This window comes from Pelecanus crispus, chromosome 20, assembly GCF_030463565.1.
Source record: "Pelecanus crispus isolate bPelCri1 chromosome 20, bPelCri1.pri, whole genome shotgun sequence".
NCBI classification, from domain to species: domain Eukaryota; kingdom Metazoa; phylum Chordata; class Aves; order Pelecaniformes; family Pelecanidae; genus Pelecanus; species Pelecanus crispus.
In genome coordinates this window covers 5,345,178-5,361,391 of record NC_134662.1, presented here as the reverse complement: position 1 = coordinate 5,361,391, position 16,214 = coordinate 5,345,178, and the positions used below count along the sequence as shown (strand labels likewise).

The window sequence follows — 16,214 nt, the reverse complement described above, 5'->3', positions numbered from 1 at the left end:
ATGAGGCCGCTGCGGTCCCGACCGAGCCGCCCCGCCCCGGGAGAGGACGGCGAAGGCAGCGGGCGGCGGGGGGGGGGGGGGGGGGGAGGCTGGGCCGGGCCGGCCCCGCCGCCGCCGCCGCCGCCTCTGGGCCGGCCCCGCGCATGCGCGCCCCCGCCCCCCCACCCGGGGAAGCCCCCTCTGCTGCGCATGCGCGCCGCCCGCCCCCGCCCCCCGCGCGCGCCGCCGGCCGCCCCGCGCATGCGCCCCTCCGCCCCCTCACCGCCCCCTCCCGCCCCGCGCCGCCGCCGCGCAGGCGCCCTGCGGCTCCCCCCCCGCCCCCCCGCCCGGCCCGCCCGGCGCATGCGCCTCGCCCCCTCCGGCGCGGGGAGGGGGATGCGGACGGGGGAAGATGGCGGCCTCGAACAACCCGCGGAAATTCAGCGAGAAGATCGCGCTGCACAACCAGAAGCAGGCGGAGGAGACGGCGGCCTTCGAGGAGGTCATGAAGGACCTGAGCCTGACCCGCGCCCACCGGGTGAGCCGCTGCCGCCGCCGCCCGCGCCCCCGCCGCTGCCCGCCGCGCGCGCCCCCGGCGGAGGCGGGGGGGGGGGGAGGGGCGGCGCCCCCCGGGCCGGGGGCAGCGGCGGCGCGCGGCGGGCGGGGCGGCGGGCAGCGCCCCCTGGCGGGGGCGGGCGGCGCCCTCGGTGCGGGGCGGGGGGCCGCGCGCCGCCCCCACCGGCGCTCACACCCCCCCCCCCGCCCGCCGCCGCCGCCTTTCCCCGGCACCGGGCCCGCAGCGTCCACCGGAGAGCGGCACCTGCCGCCGGGCGGGGCCGGCCGGGGCGGCGGGGGCAGGTGCGCTCCGCGGGGCACCGGGGCAGGGCCTGGCCGGGGCGGGGGGGAGTCACCAGTGCCCCGGTCGGAGGGAAAGGGGGGGGTGGCCTTGCGCCGGGGCAGGGTCGGGGCCGTCCCCGTCCCCTCACGTCTGCGCGGGAGCGGGCCCGGCTGGGGGGTGGGGGGGGGGCTCCTCCGTGCCGGGGCTGGGGCGGGGGGATCCCCGCTCCCCTGGGACGGCTCTGAGGGGGGGTCCCGGTTCCTCACCCCGGACAGGCCCCGGTCTGAGGGGGGGGTCCCGGTTCCTCACCCCGGACAGGCCCCGGACTGAGGGGGGGGGTCCTGGTTCCTTCACTGGGGTCTGAGGGGAGGGGTCCCGGTTCCTCCTCACCCCGGGACAGGCCCCAGTCTGAGGGGGGGTCCCGGTTCCTCACCGCAGGACACGCTGCAGTCTTGGGGGGAGGTTGCCCCGGTTTCTCACCCTGGGACAGGCCCCGGTCTGAAGGGGAGGGGTCCCGGTTCCTTCACCCGGGTCTGAGGGGGAGTCCCGGTTCCTCACCCTGGGCCAGGTCCAGGTTGGGGCGGGGGGTCGCAGCCTTGCACCCGCCTGCCCAAGGAGCGTGTCCCCCGGGCCCCTGCGCAGCATCCCCGGCTCCTTCCGGAGCGGCGGCGCAAGGCCCGGTGCCCCGGTGTCCCTGGTGTCCCTGCTGCGGGGGCTGCAGGACCCGGCGGGAGTTGCCGGACTTGGTGTCACAAATGTTGTTCCTGTTACGCTCCAGTTGTCGTAGGTGCAAATCGCTGCGCTTCCAAATCCTCCTTGGCTTCTGATGTCTCTGCAAAGCCCATCAGCAGAGTAACGAATGCGCTTTCCAAACATCAGATGCCTTTCCTGGTTTAGGTGTAGGGATGTCAGAGCTTTCTGTATGGTTCTCACCTGCTTGTGTCAACATTTTTGTTTTTCTTTTAACTGTTTAAAGAAAATTTACGCTCTCGTTTGTGGCTAAACCTTTGCGGGAATGAGAACAAGAGAACATACGGTCGGATTTGCAGGCCGGTGTTTCCTTTTATTCCTCTGTGTCAGGATAGGGTAAACGTGTTTTGCATCGGTGCTGCTGGTGGTCAGATGTAAAAGCAAGGCGTGCTGCTTCTGTCAGCACCTGCTGGGGGAGGTGGGAGGCCGAAGCTTTGTTCATGCTAAACTATTTGTTGGTGTTTCACAGAGGATGCTGCCAGAGGTACTGTTATAGTTGAGAGCAGAGCGAGGACAATTTAGAGATGTTTGCAGTTGCTGGAGTCGTCTTGTTTCTTGCACCTCTGTCACGCCTGCGTAGCTCCGTACCCCGGGGTTTTGCCTTGCGGTGGTCAGACCTCGGCTGCCGCGCGAGAGCTGGGTTCTCGAGAGAGAGAGTTCTTGAAGTCTGCAATTACAGGTTGTCCTTCAATTAACTCTTCCGTTTGGCATTCACCTTCTGCAAGATAAGTCAGAATCCTAATTCAGTTTCTCCCAAATCTGAGTGTTCCTAACCCAGGTTTTGCAGATGGAAACCCATCTTATTTTCAAGAACCTGGTATTGAGAAAAGGACCCAAGATGAATAAGTTGTCTGAGGATTCTGGGTACTGAAGTGATGGAAACACTGACCACATAGCTGAGTAAAATGTCTCCTTTGTAGACTTTTTCTTCTAAATTCCATGATTTCATCTGTGTTTAAAATGCAGTATAAAAGCAAAAAGGGGTTAAGCACAACTTTGCTGTTTGCTCTCATTTTCATTTGGCAACCGACACTTTGCTGTCAGTTTGAAAACGCGTTACTCAGTTTGTGGAAGCAGCCCAAAATTTCTGTTGCCTTTTCATTATTAGTAATTGTCTTTTTTGCAATGTTTACCATCTTGTCTGTTTTATTGTTAGTTACTGGTCCTAGCAGAGGCAGAGAACTCCTATTCCACCATGTCTTGTGCATACCCATGCTGTTTCTGAGCTTGCTTTCTGACTTGGTAGTCTTCCACCTATTTATGCTGCTCAGGCCATCTGAGATTTTTAAGTTATGATACATCTTTCTTGCCCAGCACAAAACAGAGCATGATATTAACTCCTCCTTTCTCTATTGCACTCAGCATTCAGTTGGAAAAAAAATAATTCCTTTGAAAAATAAATCGCCTTGGTTTCAAAAGTGTTCCCCCGTTCTCAGGAGTGACAAAGTCCTGTCTTTCAGCTGGCAAATTCAAGAATGCATTTTAGCTTTTCTGGGACACCTTGTGAAGAGTCGTGGAGGTGGGTGGCCGATAGAAGCACTGAAGCTGCTTAATTGTCTTGTGAGTGGGACCTTGGTGTTTATAATCCAGAGATTTCTGCGAGTCCCATAATAACAAAGTGGGTGAGAAGAGGGGGAGGTTTTTTTTTCCCCCCCTGTGTGACATTGACTCCTGTATTTTGCTTGTGGTTCTGCTCCTTTCCTTTTTTCTTTTTTATGCGAAGCATGAAATTCTAGAACCGCACTGATTTCTGTGTTTTAAGGACAGGTTGTTTACCAGGGCCTACTCTCAGTTTCTGTTGTAACACAGCCCAGCGATGCTTGCTGCGTTGCAGGTATTTACTCAAAAAGGCTGTTGCTGCCCTTTAAAATTGTAATTAACAAAACATTAACATGCAGGATAGTGCTGAACTCTTCAATGTATGGCTCTTCAAACACTAGAGAATGTAAGATTTTAAAGAAAATTCGGGCATAGCTTGTGAACTGCATTTTAAAGGTGGTTCTTTTTCAGTTGGAGGTGTCCTCGGGTTTCCAGGATTGGTTTTTTAATATATATTGTTAAAGTCACTTAGTTTTGAGGGATTTCAGCCGGAGCTGTGTTTGAGCTCCTTCTTATGGACCTTGCAGTCTTACCTTAAAAAAGAGACACACCCCCCCCCCCCCCCATACCTCTAACTCCAAAAAACCTGCCAGCCCTGGTTTCACGCAGCCCCACCTGCCTGGAGAGCTGTGCTGGTGGTTGATGTTACTGGAGCAAAAACAGGGCAGAAAAAACAGGTTAATGGTGATGTTTGGAAACATTCTGCAAAATTCCAGCACTACTTGCGCAGTCTTTTCCTGCGTGCAAAGCCCCCCATGCAGGCAACTTGCAGAAAGTGTCTCGGTGAGCTACTACTCAAAATTTTGAGCACTTCTCAAAAAGAGGATCTTTAGTAATAACCTGTATTCCTCAGTGACACAAAACTTATTTTCTGCGTTCCCAAGTACAGAATTCAATGCTTTTGTCAATCCATATGATGGTGCCGTGACAGGGTTTGCTTGCGTGTTTTTAGCTGTTATCAAAAGTTGTGTGTGCCTGTGTTGCTTTTTTGAGTTCTTGGAAAAAAAAGTTGTTTATATTTTAAACCTGAATATTTTTAATAGGAAGATTCTGGTTTACTTTAATTTTTTCAAGTAGAATGTCTTGTAATGGCATAGCTATCCATAGGTGGCCATTTGACTGAAGTGAAATTAAAGAAAAATCAAGTAAAAACCCCATAGTTTGTGTTCATGCGCGTGTAAAACACAAACACAGGCACACGCCTCCCTGTAACAAAATTTGTACTTACGTATGAGACAGTCACTCATTTGCTTCTTCCTCCTGGCTGCAGAAGAGATTAAAATGTCTCTTTGTGCATTCACAGATCATCGTTCGATGTAGACAGTGTGCAAAACGGTATTTAAAAGCTTAGTTAAATCAGGAATGCTAATCTGTGGTTTTAAAAATGAGAAACACTAATGATGATGATACAGTGTCGCAATGTTTCCTAATGTCTTCATCATGTTTTTATTAAATAATTTGATAAAAAAGAAATTCCTGACTCCGTAGTAGTATTTTTGAATATCTGAAAGATATTAAAGAAATGCATCAAAATCAGGACTGAGCCCTCCAAGCACAGAGATTAATGCTTCCATCTGGAAGTAGTTTTGTTCAAGTTATTAGTATTGTGAGTTTCTCTCAAACCAGAAATGTTAATTTTTCAAGCTCTAGGCAGTGTTTTTCTTCGTTACTTTCCCAGCTACAGGGTTTGGACCCTGAATTTGCACATTTCCAGGCCAAGAAATAGGTCGCTTAGGCTTCGTCCGTGATCTTCCTCTAATTTCTCTGATGAAGCAGGACACAGAGCCGAGTCAGCTGGTTTCTGTGCCGCCAAAACACGCTCCCCACGTCGCAGCATCTGTACCACCGGCTGCGGGCATCGCCGTTCTTTTGACAAACACAGGCTGGGCGAGTAACTGCATCGAACACACTGAAATAATGGTGCAGTGGTGTTAATTCTTTGAAAGAATTATTGTAAATCAGAGAGTGAAAATGCAGAGGTGAGCTACCCGCAGGGGCACAAAGAATCTCTGTTCTTGTGCAACACTCGGCTTTCCTTAACTCGTCTGAGCTGTCCAAGGTAAACACGCGAGTCGGCTTCTGATATGCCATGCTGGAGAAGACGCATACTTCAGTTAGCAGCATAATGTTTCTTCTGGTAAACCCAGTTAGGTTTTTGTTGTGGTTTGGTTTTTTTTTTTTTTTAAGGAGATGATGACTTTTTTTTATTATTATTCCATCATTACCATGCGTTACAACTGCTTGCTTGAGCTCTCAAAGTCTTTTTCTGTGCAGTGGCCAAGTCCATCTGTTTTAATGATGTAGCAAAGCTATGAAGGATCTGTTATTATATGAAATTATAATTGTATGACCACTGTATTTCAGTGTATTAATTGTAGCTCACAGGATGAACATGTGGAACTCGGCTCAGTGTGCTGCGTTTCAAAGTTTTCTTTAGCTTCAGCGGTGGAGAGCATTTGCAGTAATTTGCATTTAGAGAAGCTACTCATTTAGTGAGAGAATACGTTCTTGAGGTTATGTACAGTCAGCTCTTCCATCTCTTTGAGGGTGATTTGGGGTTTTCCCTCGAAGTGAATTACTGAGCTGCAAAGCCGTTCTTGCAGAGGTGAGCCCTGCCTGTAGTTGAGATCCTGGAAAGTTTTAGGTCTAGATAACTGATTTTCTTGGTCTTGTATTTACAAACTGAAGTATGTAGTTTTGATGACTTTGAGTTCTAGTTGCGAGTGCAGAAGCTACAAACCTCCTGTAGAAGTTACAGATGTGGCAAAAACATCAGTCAACAGGAGGAGTTGATGCTGTGTTAATCTGAATTATCTGCTGGCATCAGTAGAAGGGCAGAGGTAAACGAACGTTCTCTGTGTAAGTAAAGCATTAGACCACAAAACAGTACAACAAGAATCATTCCTTAAAGTAGCTTCCAAGAACATGTTGTGCTGAAAAATTATTTTAGTAGCGATGTGTCCTAGATGCAAACTTTGTTCAGTACCTGTTAGATGAAACGGAAAAGAGCTGTTCTTTACACAAAAAAAAGGAGGGGAGGAAACGCCTAAGCCCTGGAAAGCCCGTAATGTGTTTGTGTAAGGACATGGTGCTGACCATTTTTAACTGTAGTTCGGTTTCTCAATCAGATGACTTCTTATTTTATTTTTTTTATCATGTAAACTGCATTTTTATTTTTCTAACTGTCTTGGATTACCTGTGCTAATTTGGAAAAGACTTTTATTTTAATCTGCCGTTCGTCAAACCACCACTTCTAGCACTAACCATTTGTTTTCAGTTTTATAATCAATTTATCGATGTCATTGACTTTAGTTATGAAGCATTTACCGTACCTTATCGAGATCAAGACCCTGATTCTTCGCTGAGGCAGCAGCATCGTCTACGTTTAAGCTCGTGTAAGCTTTCGCTCCTGCGGCTGCCCAGTGCCGTGTTAGCACTAGCTCCGGCATGGCCGTGCGGTGGCTTGCATCAGGGGTTGACCGTGTTATATCAAACCGAAGGGTTTGGGATTTCTTTGAAGTGAACTTCAGCCCTGGCCGTTTCCTGCTCTGACTAGACGTGTAAGTTGTTCTGTAAGAATTCATCGAGTATTTCTAGACACTTTCATTGTAGTGGTAATAAAATGCTAATTTGGCAAAAAGTAGACATCTTCTCCAAAACGATCAATAGGGATTTAAACAAAATGTCTTAAAGGCTAAATATTTGTCTTTGGTTTCTATTATCTATCTCTAATTGCAAAGGAGCGTTTTCTTGGGCTGCATTATAGCGGTTTTGTCAGGCTCCCCGACAGCATCGATCAGTCTCTAGAATGGTGTGTTCCACACCAGCATCGATATTTTTGTACCTAATGTAGGATCTGAAACTCAAGTATACTTCAGGGCACTTTTCAGCAAATGTAATACTGTATCTTAAAAAAAATAAAATAAGCTTTTCTTTTTTCAAATAACATTTCTGGTTGTGATGGCTGGATTTTTACCCCGGTGTTTCCATAGATGTGCTGGAGTAGCTGTTGCTGTGTAGTTGAGGGTATGTGGTAGCTGACAGGGCTGGAGTAAGTGGGTGAAAAGCAGCAAACTGTCAGAATCTGGTAGAGTTTTTGTGAGCATAAGCTTGCAGTAGTGTTAATTTTGTGGCAGCAACCGGTTGTGACCTCAGTGCTGCTTCCCTTTTCTTCTTTTGGTCTAAACTGCTTGCATTTGGATAAACAAATGTGGTCCCAGAGGCTTTGGCGTAAACTTGAGGTGGTAGCTAAACTTGTGAGTCTTTATTAACTCATTAGCTAAGATCGGCGTATGCGATAGTGCGTAGGAGTTAAAATTGAAAAAGTTGCTTTGATTTGTTTTAAATGGTTTGCATAGCTTGTTTAGCGCTGTGTAAGTGATATCCAGGAATAAGATTTCTGTCAAGATCTCCACTGGTACTTGTCGAGCCAAACAAGCGTTGCAAAAGTGCATATTTGTCAACCAGGGATGTTTTTGTATGATCTCATTGGTACTTTATAAATTATAAAGTTGTAATGGAGTGTTGATAATAGTCTTGTTTTGCGAATTACTTCTTGGGAAATGAAAATTCTTCCCCTTGTACCAGAACAATCCTTTGCAATAAATCAACAACAGCACACACCCACAAAAAGTGCGTCTTAAATAATGAAGTAGAGGAGAATGAAGTGATGCGTTCTGGCTTTAGGCTTCAGTAATAATTCTGCAGCACTTCATGATCCTTGTCTAAAAGTCTGTATTTTACAGGCAGATTTTCTCAATGGGCATTTTACTTTCTTGTCTGCCTGGTCTATCACTTTACTTGACGACTGGGAAAATATCCTCCGATATCCCTGCTGGGCTACTCGCTCGTGTTTTTTAGTATGGTTACTTAATCACTGCGTAGTAGTAAGATGCGTTAATGTAAGACTGTAGCTCTGTTAGATGAATTTTCAATTAATTTTGATACCCAGCTATTACTATTTATGTTAGTATTATTTTCCTTGGACGGCTGAGGTCTCAAAGGGAGGGAATTTGAGTTGATTTTCTGAAATATATGTATTTTCAGGCAGATGGTGATAGTTCTCGGCTCAGAAAGCATATCGGTTATTTGTGACCTGCCTTTCTGTACGTTGGTGCCTCGTCGGACCTCTTGTAGAAGCAGCGTCTTGTAGCGATGTGAAGCGGTGCAGAAGATCTTTTCTAGCTCTGGAGTCCTTAAGTGGTGTTTTGACATCCGTAAACTGGATTAAGGGAAAAAAACCCAACCTCGGTAGCAAAAGGGAAGACAGTGATTGTTTAATATACTGACTTTTCACCTTTTTCTTTCCTTGCAAAGTCTTATGTAGATTGTATTCATGGCATCCATTCAGCAGCCACCAGTCACTGGAGTGGTGTTACTGGGTTTCTCCTTGTCCTGTCTGCGCATGCAATGGACAAGGATTGTCCTTGTTGCAGTCTTTTATTCACAATTCCACAAGACCCTGTTCCCCCTCGCCACCTCTGTGGCATTTCTCCGCTAGCGAGAGAAGAGCAAAAATAATATCTTTATTGCGCAAGTTTCCACCAGCCTACTCAGATTCAAATGTCTTATTGACCTTCTCATTGTAATTAGATTTTTCCCTTGTGCGGTGAAATGATTACATTGTACGAGCCTTTTGCATTCGAAGAATTTTGACTGTAATGGCAGATATTTTTAATACCTAGAGAATTTGTCTGATGCCTCATCTTAAGAGCTACGAACAAGTTCTTGAGCTGTAATAGGAGGGCTTAAGGTTGAGCTGCAGCAGGAGGAAGTGTTGGAGGGAAGAACATGCTGTGAAGGCCACGGTGGTGCTGGGGGCTGGTGAGTTGTTACCTTGGTATCATGGCCTGAAGGTCATCGTGAAATGCGTGTGAACCAACGCGAACCTTGGCGGCAGCTAAATCACGCGTTTGTTCTGTGCCAGTAGGTTTTTGACTGAACCAGCTGTGCTCGTGGCTACTACTGGTGCAGAGTTAGGCGCTCTCCTGATCGCTCATAAACTCCGAAGAGTGCAAACATGCCCTGCTTGTCTCCTAATTTACGAAACTTGTAGGGTTACATAACTGAATTTTCATTCTTTAGCTAAAAATAAAAAATGGAACATAAAAGCTATTTTTATCTTGCTTAATGAGGGCATCTCTGCTTTTATTTCATCTTTTCTGAGACATTTCAATAGGAGGAATGGGGATGGCTTAGGAATGGTTTTTTTTTAGCCTGGACACTCATTCTCTGTTGTTCTCTGACGTGTTGCCCATCAACCAGCAAACAGACACATTGGCCTGCTCAGAATGAGGATTTTCTTTAAAAGTACATTGTTAGCTAATGATCATTAAAGTAAATAGATTTTGAGAGCGTTGCGCTAGATTTAAATATATCAGGGAGGCTAAGAATTCTTTTTGCTATCAAATAATCAATGAGCTTCGAGTATGAGTCCTCTCTGATGTATTACATTGAATTATCAGCAACATACACGCCTTTCTCTTTTTGAAACCCTTTTGGAAAAGAAGGGTGGCATTTGCAGAACTGCCACGGGATCCGGTTTGTTTTTAAAAGCAGTGCAAATCAGGTTTGGTTCATATTGTAGCTTAGCTTGGCTCTCTGCCCGGTGATAGAGCAGAACTCTGAAGAATAGTCACTATTTTAAGTCTCTAGTTGTGCTGTATCCTGTTTTTACTTGCTACTCAGTTGTGACTGTTAAGTTTTAAACAGTAAACCTTTGTTCACCAGAAATAGCAAAGTGTTTTTAAACACAAAGTGACTGTGTATTAAATTTTACTACTTATTATTTATTAGTAGTACTTTGTTTACTCAAATTCTGCAAGGTGTGTTCTTACCAATGCTTTGCCCTCAAACCCCAAACCATCATATTAGTTCATATTCGTTCATTTTTTTGGAGAAAGTTAAATGCAGCTAATGTGTAAAGAAGTGCCACTGTTCAAAGTTCTGCTCGTGTAAAACAGAAATAAGTAATAATAATTTTTAAAAAATTGCAGCATTAAATGCTATTACCTTCTTCCCTGTGCCCTCCCACTTTCTCCGCAAAAGTTAAACGTTCTGGATTGTTCTCTTTGGGTTCACAAGAAAAAGGACTTTTCATCTGGAGTGTAACGCAGATTTGGGGTGGTTTATAAATAGTAAGCGTACGTTAGGGGGTGAGATCTTCTCACTTTCACATGAATTCTAGAAGACACCTGGGGGTAGAGGTCCGAGTATGCGTGTAATTTTTACAGCCCCGTTTCCTCACAGTTTTATGGCTGAGGCAATCTGGGGAGTTGGTTGCAGCTCCTGAAGGAGAATCTAATGGTGCCTTGGAATTTGTAGATGACTCATAACAGGACAAAACAATCCAGTTAAGTGATTTGAGGTCTTAAATAACCTCTTCAACAGGAAGGTGAAGAAAACATCATGAACTCATGAGTAATAATTGGCTCTCTTGGAGTGCTAAAAGTGCAGTGATCGCGAGTTGGCAGGGATTCAGATGATTCCTGTTTAAGCTTTGCTGATCAATATATATCTCAGCTCTTATGAATGAAATTTACTTGACTGGACTATAATGCTTTTAGCAAAGCAGTATTAACAGTTACCAGTTGGGAGAAGTTTATTTTAAGTTGGTTTACGGTAGTGACACTTTGCACCTCGGCTGCGTGGGCCAGGGCTACGTTTAATCTTTTTGGGTTTGCTTTTTCTCCTGCTCTCTGCTCTTCACTACATGAATCAGCCAGGTGACCGAGATGGTTTTTTGATGAGGAAGAACCTACGATAACGGCTGCACCTCCTGAAATGGAGAGAAGGAGGTCTTTGCCTTTGCAGGTCTTTGCTTTGTGGACATGCTAGCTGCAAAAACTAAATGGTTTTACATAGTCCCGAAAAGAAACCGATGGGAGTACCTTCCTCAAGTGGCTAGCATTGTCCTAGGCGCTAGCGATAAGAGCTTACTGCATCATCTCCTTTCTCCTTTTCAAAGCACAGAATCATTCAGGACTGCCTTAATTTTGTAGAGGCTTTACGCAGCTGCAAGGGACCCACGCAGGTGTTCCAGTAGATGCACACCCTTTGAGACCTTACAGTTTTACTGGTAAGCAACTGGAATTGCAGCGTGTATGTAATACTGTCGGGTAACCTTTAAGCTTAATCGGGTTTATAAAATCTTAAGTTAGCTGTCTTGCTGTTCCCTTTTCCTCTGACTAGCAGATTTCATTACTCTATCGATGAAAAGCCCTTCTTCTGATTCCCAGTTTATTTTTTCATGGCGTCTGGGGAGCATTCCTCTTTCCTTTCAAGCTCTGGCTCCGTGAGATAGAGGGGGAGGATTCTGCTTCCCCTTCCCTCCCCGCAGACCCTCGGACTGGGTTCATGTGACCTGGGACACACACAGGCTGGAGCAGAATCCCTTTGGTTCTGGCCCTCGAATACGTCCCCTCCCGTTTTGCTGTTCATTTCTGAAGTCTTTGAGAAAATGTGAGTATTTTAGTGCATTGGGAACCCCCTCAATCCTTGAACAGTATGTTTGGTAGGGTACCATAGCTGTTCACTGGTAAAAATCAAGTGCAGTGCTGGCCTTGTGTTTGCAGCTCTGCTATGAGCAAAGAGTTGGTTGTCAAGTGTTTCGGTGTGGCAGAAACAAAGCTGTTGCTCTTTTGTGGCTGCTAAATTCCAATATATTACAACAGATTCCTTCCCTAAAAGAAAAAAAGCAGAAAAAAATGCCTTTTTTTTTTTTCTTTTCTTGAATTTTTATTCTTAATGACTGTGTTTGGCTGGCCTGCAGAGTTTTTCTGTTTGTGTCCTGACATGTCCATGTGATGATGGATCCAACACTTGAAAGTGACTTAAATGACACTTACGGTGATGGAAGAGTAAACAATGATGTAGCAGTTCTAAAAGCATGGGTTCAAGTCCAGTTCATATCATATGTCTGGATTTTTTCGTGGTAATTTTCACTTAGTTTGTAGTAGACATTTGGCTTCCTGTTTTGGCTTGGTAGTACTTTTCTCTGCAATATCTATTGCGCTAGGATGCTAATAGCATTTGAAGGCCAAATATGATTGGCAGAGGCAACAAGGGAAACTTTTGCTCGGCTTGTCCACACTTGTCTGTTTCTAGCCAGTGTTAAAATCTTCACTTTTATGAAAATAAAAACATACTAAAATAAAAATGAAAATTGCAAAACATTTTGTTACAAAGCTGATGATGGAATATTTTAAATCCCAAGTGACCCAGACAGAGCAGCTGCTATCACTGCGGATTATACCTTTCCTCTAAACTTCAGGCTTCATTTCCTTTACCAGTCTTCCTGGGAGGAACAGCTGTGCATTTGGATCCGCTGCTGCTGTTGGATCGGTACTTGAAATTGCAGGAAATAAGTTACTTTAGAAATTTGGCTTGATGCTGTTTCTTCCTGATTGTGACAGCCCAAATGAGAGAGAAATGCAAGGGATTCTCTTGTCTTTTTCTTTGATAAATTAGTCCGTGTAGTCTGTCTCCATTAGCCAGGAAGAGTTGTGAAGAAGCTAGCTACGCTTTTCCTATTCTAGCATTACTCTGTGTGCCGTGTTCGCTTTTTGTTGTTGCCATGAACGGTTGATTATTCAGAAATAGAAGAACAGCGTCCCTTGCTTTGCAGCACACACATTTAAATGTGTTCTGATTTTTAAAGGAACGCAGTTTTCAGACTTCCCTTTTTATATTTCAGCATGCATTAGCTTTAAGGGGCTGATAGCAGACTGCATAATTCTGTGTAATTCTAGATATTTTTAATCTAGCTCTGTGGTCAAGCCATTTTCTAGAGAATTGGTGTCTTTGATAAAAGAACCCGAGCTGTAGTTTCCCGATACTGCACCTTTTTCTTTTGTATTAGGCAGAGTAGCATTAGGTGCTCTGAAGGAGAATTTAAGAGAAGTGGGTTTACATCATAACGTTTATTTCCCCTGACCATCAGGACGTGCTTTGGATTTAAAACAAACATCTGTCATGTACACACTTCTGCGGGTGCATGCTCAGATGAAAGGGAAAGTATTGATGTTACTAGATTTCATCATCTAATTTTTAATTACTTGGAAAATGAAAGTAAAGGGCTAAAACTGCAAATAGACATCCATCTCTTAGCCACCTATTCAGCTATTAGATAACACGTGTAGGTGGATTTTAATCTGTAACATCTAAATAATGGAAGTCTTCTTTTATTCTTTGCAATAAATTGTCAAAAACTTGATAGCACTATAAAAACGGTCAGTATTAACTTATCGGTTGTACTCAAACTACAAAAGCATTATATAGATTAAAAAGTCAAGCATTCCAAAAGTCTTTCCAATCTTCATTCTTCTCCTTCTGCGTGAGCAGTATGATAGTCTTTAATTAATTTATCATATATTCCCCACTCCCGTAGTGAGACTGAGAGACCCCTGCCTCTTTCAGCACAAAAGGAGATAATGGTGGCTTACTGGGAGGCTGTTGAATATCTTGATTTATCCCCATTGTTCAGAGGGTAGCTCTGGGCCATAGAGCGCACCACTCACGCTTTGGTTTGCTGATAGGATAATTAAACCCCCAGGGAAGTGCTCTGTGCCTTACTCTGTTAAGGAGTCTGAGTAGTTCAAAACCAACTTAATCTTTACGATGTTCTTCTGGTGTGATCATTCTCATTTTATAGGAGGATAACTAAGATGCAAGCAGTAAAATAGAAGAAATTGATGCTTTGAACGTCCGATTTGATACACTTGGTACTCGGGGGGGGAAACCCAACAGCAGGTCTTTGGTTTTTAAAATGCTTTATACGCTTGCAGCACAGGTCCAGTGGACTCCAGGAGACGTAGTACTTTAGACCCCAGCTGGTAATTTTGACACACTCCTGATACTTTGTGTTGAGTAACCTGAAAATTAGCAATTGCCCCTGAAAAAGGCTTTAATTGCTCACGTAGCGTCCTGCGGAGCTTTGGTGGTGCAGACAGAAATGCCGGGCTGCTGTAGCGCGAGGCCCGTTCTCTCGTCGTTCATTTGACTCATTCTTTTCATTCTTCCCAGCTTGCGTGAGAGCGAAGATGAGGTTTGCTCAGACACCAGCTTCGGCAGGCAGCCCTCAAGCTTGGTGTGAAATCGGAGCGTACAGCTGCGTTAGCCTGGTAGCTGAACGTCGGAAGAACTTGTCCCTTTGTCGGCTGCCGCTGCTCTCTCCTGTTTCCCTCCTGCTATCAGAAATTCACCTGGCTGTGGGGTGAGCAAGTTAAGAGAAACCAAGCTAACCCACGCGGTTTTTCTGCTGGGTCAGCTTCTTTAACCGGGTTTCTTTCGGGTCGTAAGAGCTTGGGCGCAGAGCGGCGAGGTTATACAGCTTTCCTGGGACAGAAGAGGCAGCCAGAGCACTGGGGCTGTGCTCCCCACGGTGCAATCTGCCCCGTTGTGTTATAAAACTACACCCTCCGTTGCTCGTGAAACTTTTCTGCTCATAACCTTCTGTGTCTTCTCATTATTGATATTAATTTTAGGTTCTTGGCTTTAATGAGATTGTGTCTGAGTCTGTTGATGTAGGGAGGGACTGGCAGATGAATACCTGCTATAATTAATGAAATTGTGGCTAACATTTAAATGTTCTTTTCCTTGGCTTACCAGGATTCTCTTTTATTGATTTGTGAATCCCTCCTCATTTAATTAAATAAATTCTAGACAGCTTTCATGGAGGGTGGTTTTAGTAAATGAGCAGTTATTTTGATGTATATTAATTTTAGAAATTGGTTGGGTAGCGAGTGCAGAGTTTTTAAAATTCAAATTCTAATACGAACTTTAGAATATTAACAGAAGAGGGTTAGTGTGAGGGGAAGGGAGGAGCCAAACTCTTTTGGTGGTCAGAGCAGTTAGTTAATTGTTGGATAGTTTTTGGCAACTTGGACACAAACAGAAAGAACTTTTTAAATTTAATAGTTAGATGGGTAATTAGGTGATTTTTAGCTAGTGGCTATATTGCCACTAAGCCAGAATGCAATAACTGTGAATCATTAAATTGATGTTAACTTATCTTTCTTTTTAAGACTGTATTTGCGTTTCTTATCAACATGAGGATTGTGAATGGGAAGAAATCTCCCTTTGAAGCAAATACTTCCCCTGGGATTCCACTGAGTAACTGACTTGTCTCGAGGGTTTGTTTGACTTGGTGTTTAATTTCGTGCTGGAGAAAGAAGCCAGATTAGTAGTTTGGGAGACTCTGCCTTCTGCTTGCTCGCAGGAGAGGCAGAGCGTGCACGTTTGACCTGGAAAGTTTCTCTTTTGCTGCCCTGCCTGTAATTGGAAAAGTCCAGTTCTGCGGATAAAGGGGCACTTGGTCTCTACTGCCTATCTTTGGCTTTTCTGCAGGGAGGCCAAAAATAGTAGTATAAGTGCCTTTTCATTGAGGCAGAGCTTTCTACCAAGAGTTGGGCTGTGAGTTCATTCCTAGGGAGAGATCAAAAAATAGGAGTGACATATTATTGAGGATGCCAAATCAATGCCAGCCGGTTTAAAAACTCCAGGCGACTGTATTTTCTTGGTCCTGCCTCTGGTTGCTCTAGGAGAAAGCCTTCCTAAGACATTTCAGACGTATCCAACTGGGAAACTTGGAACTGACTTGAACAACAGGATTTGCCTATCATGCAGTCTCTAAAACTTCCAGTTAATCCTTTAAACAGAATTTCATTTCCAATTAAGCTTCAATAAGACATTTCTAATTGTAATCTGCACTCGTTTTGCTGCTTATTAGCATCAACGTGCTAAAGAGAAAGCTTTCTAAAGTGGAAAGCTAAAATTTGTAAGAAAGCTTGGTATGGAAACTGCAAACCAGCAAAAGAGCAGTTATCATGAAATCTTACTTCCTGTATTCATCAGATATCTTAGGGTTTTTTTTATCAAAAGGACACTCCACCCTTTTATTGCACTTATGGGAATCAAATTTTTATGTATTAAAAAGGGCATTTTAAAAGAAGCGGTTAGAGTGGATTTTGATTGACTTCATTCTAGCGTCAGATTTGCTGTCTGATTACAGTTGAGTTCTGTCCATAAGTTTGTAATTTGCCCAGATTTT

At 44.9% G+C, this 16,214-nt stretch overlaps 1 protein-coding gene across 2 annotated transcripts in view; it reads left to right on the top strand.

Moving 5' to 3' along the window:
• The first annotated feature begins 391 nt into the window (after window positions 1-391).
• CRTC1 (CREB regulated transcription coactivator 1) overlaps window positions 392-16,214 on the top strand; it is a 42,839-nt gene continuing 27,016 nt past the window's right edge. For both annotated transcript variants that reach the window (XM_075723739.1, XM_075723738.1), the window contains exon 1: window positions 392-517. In XM_075723739.1, coding sequence (XP_075579854.1) covers window positions 392-517 — 126 coding nt within the window. The remainder of the gene's footprint in view (window positions 518-16,214) is intronic.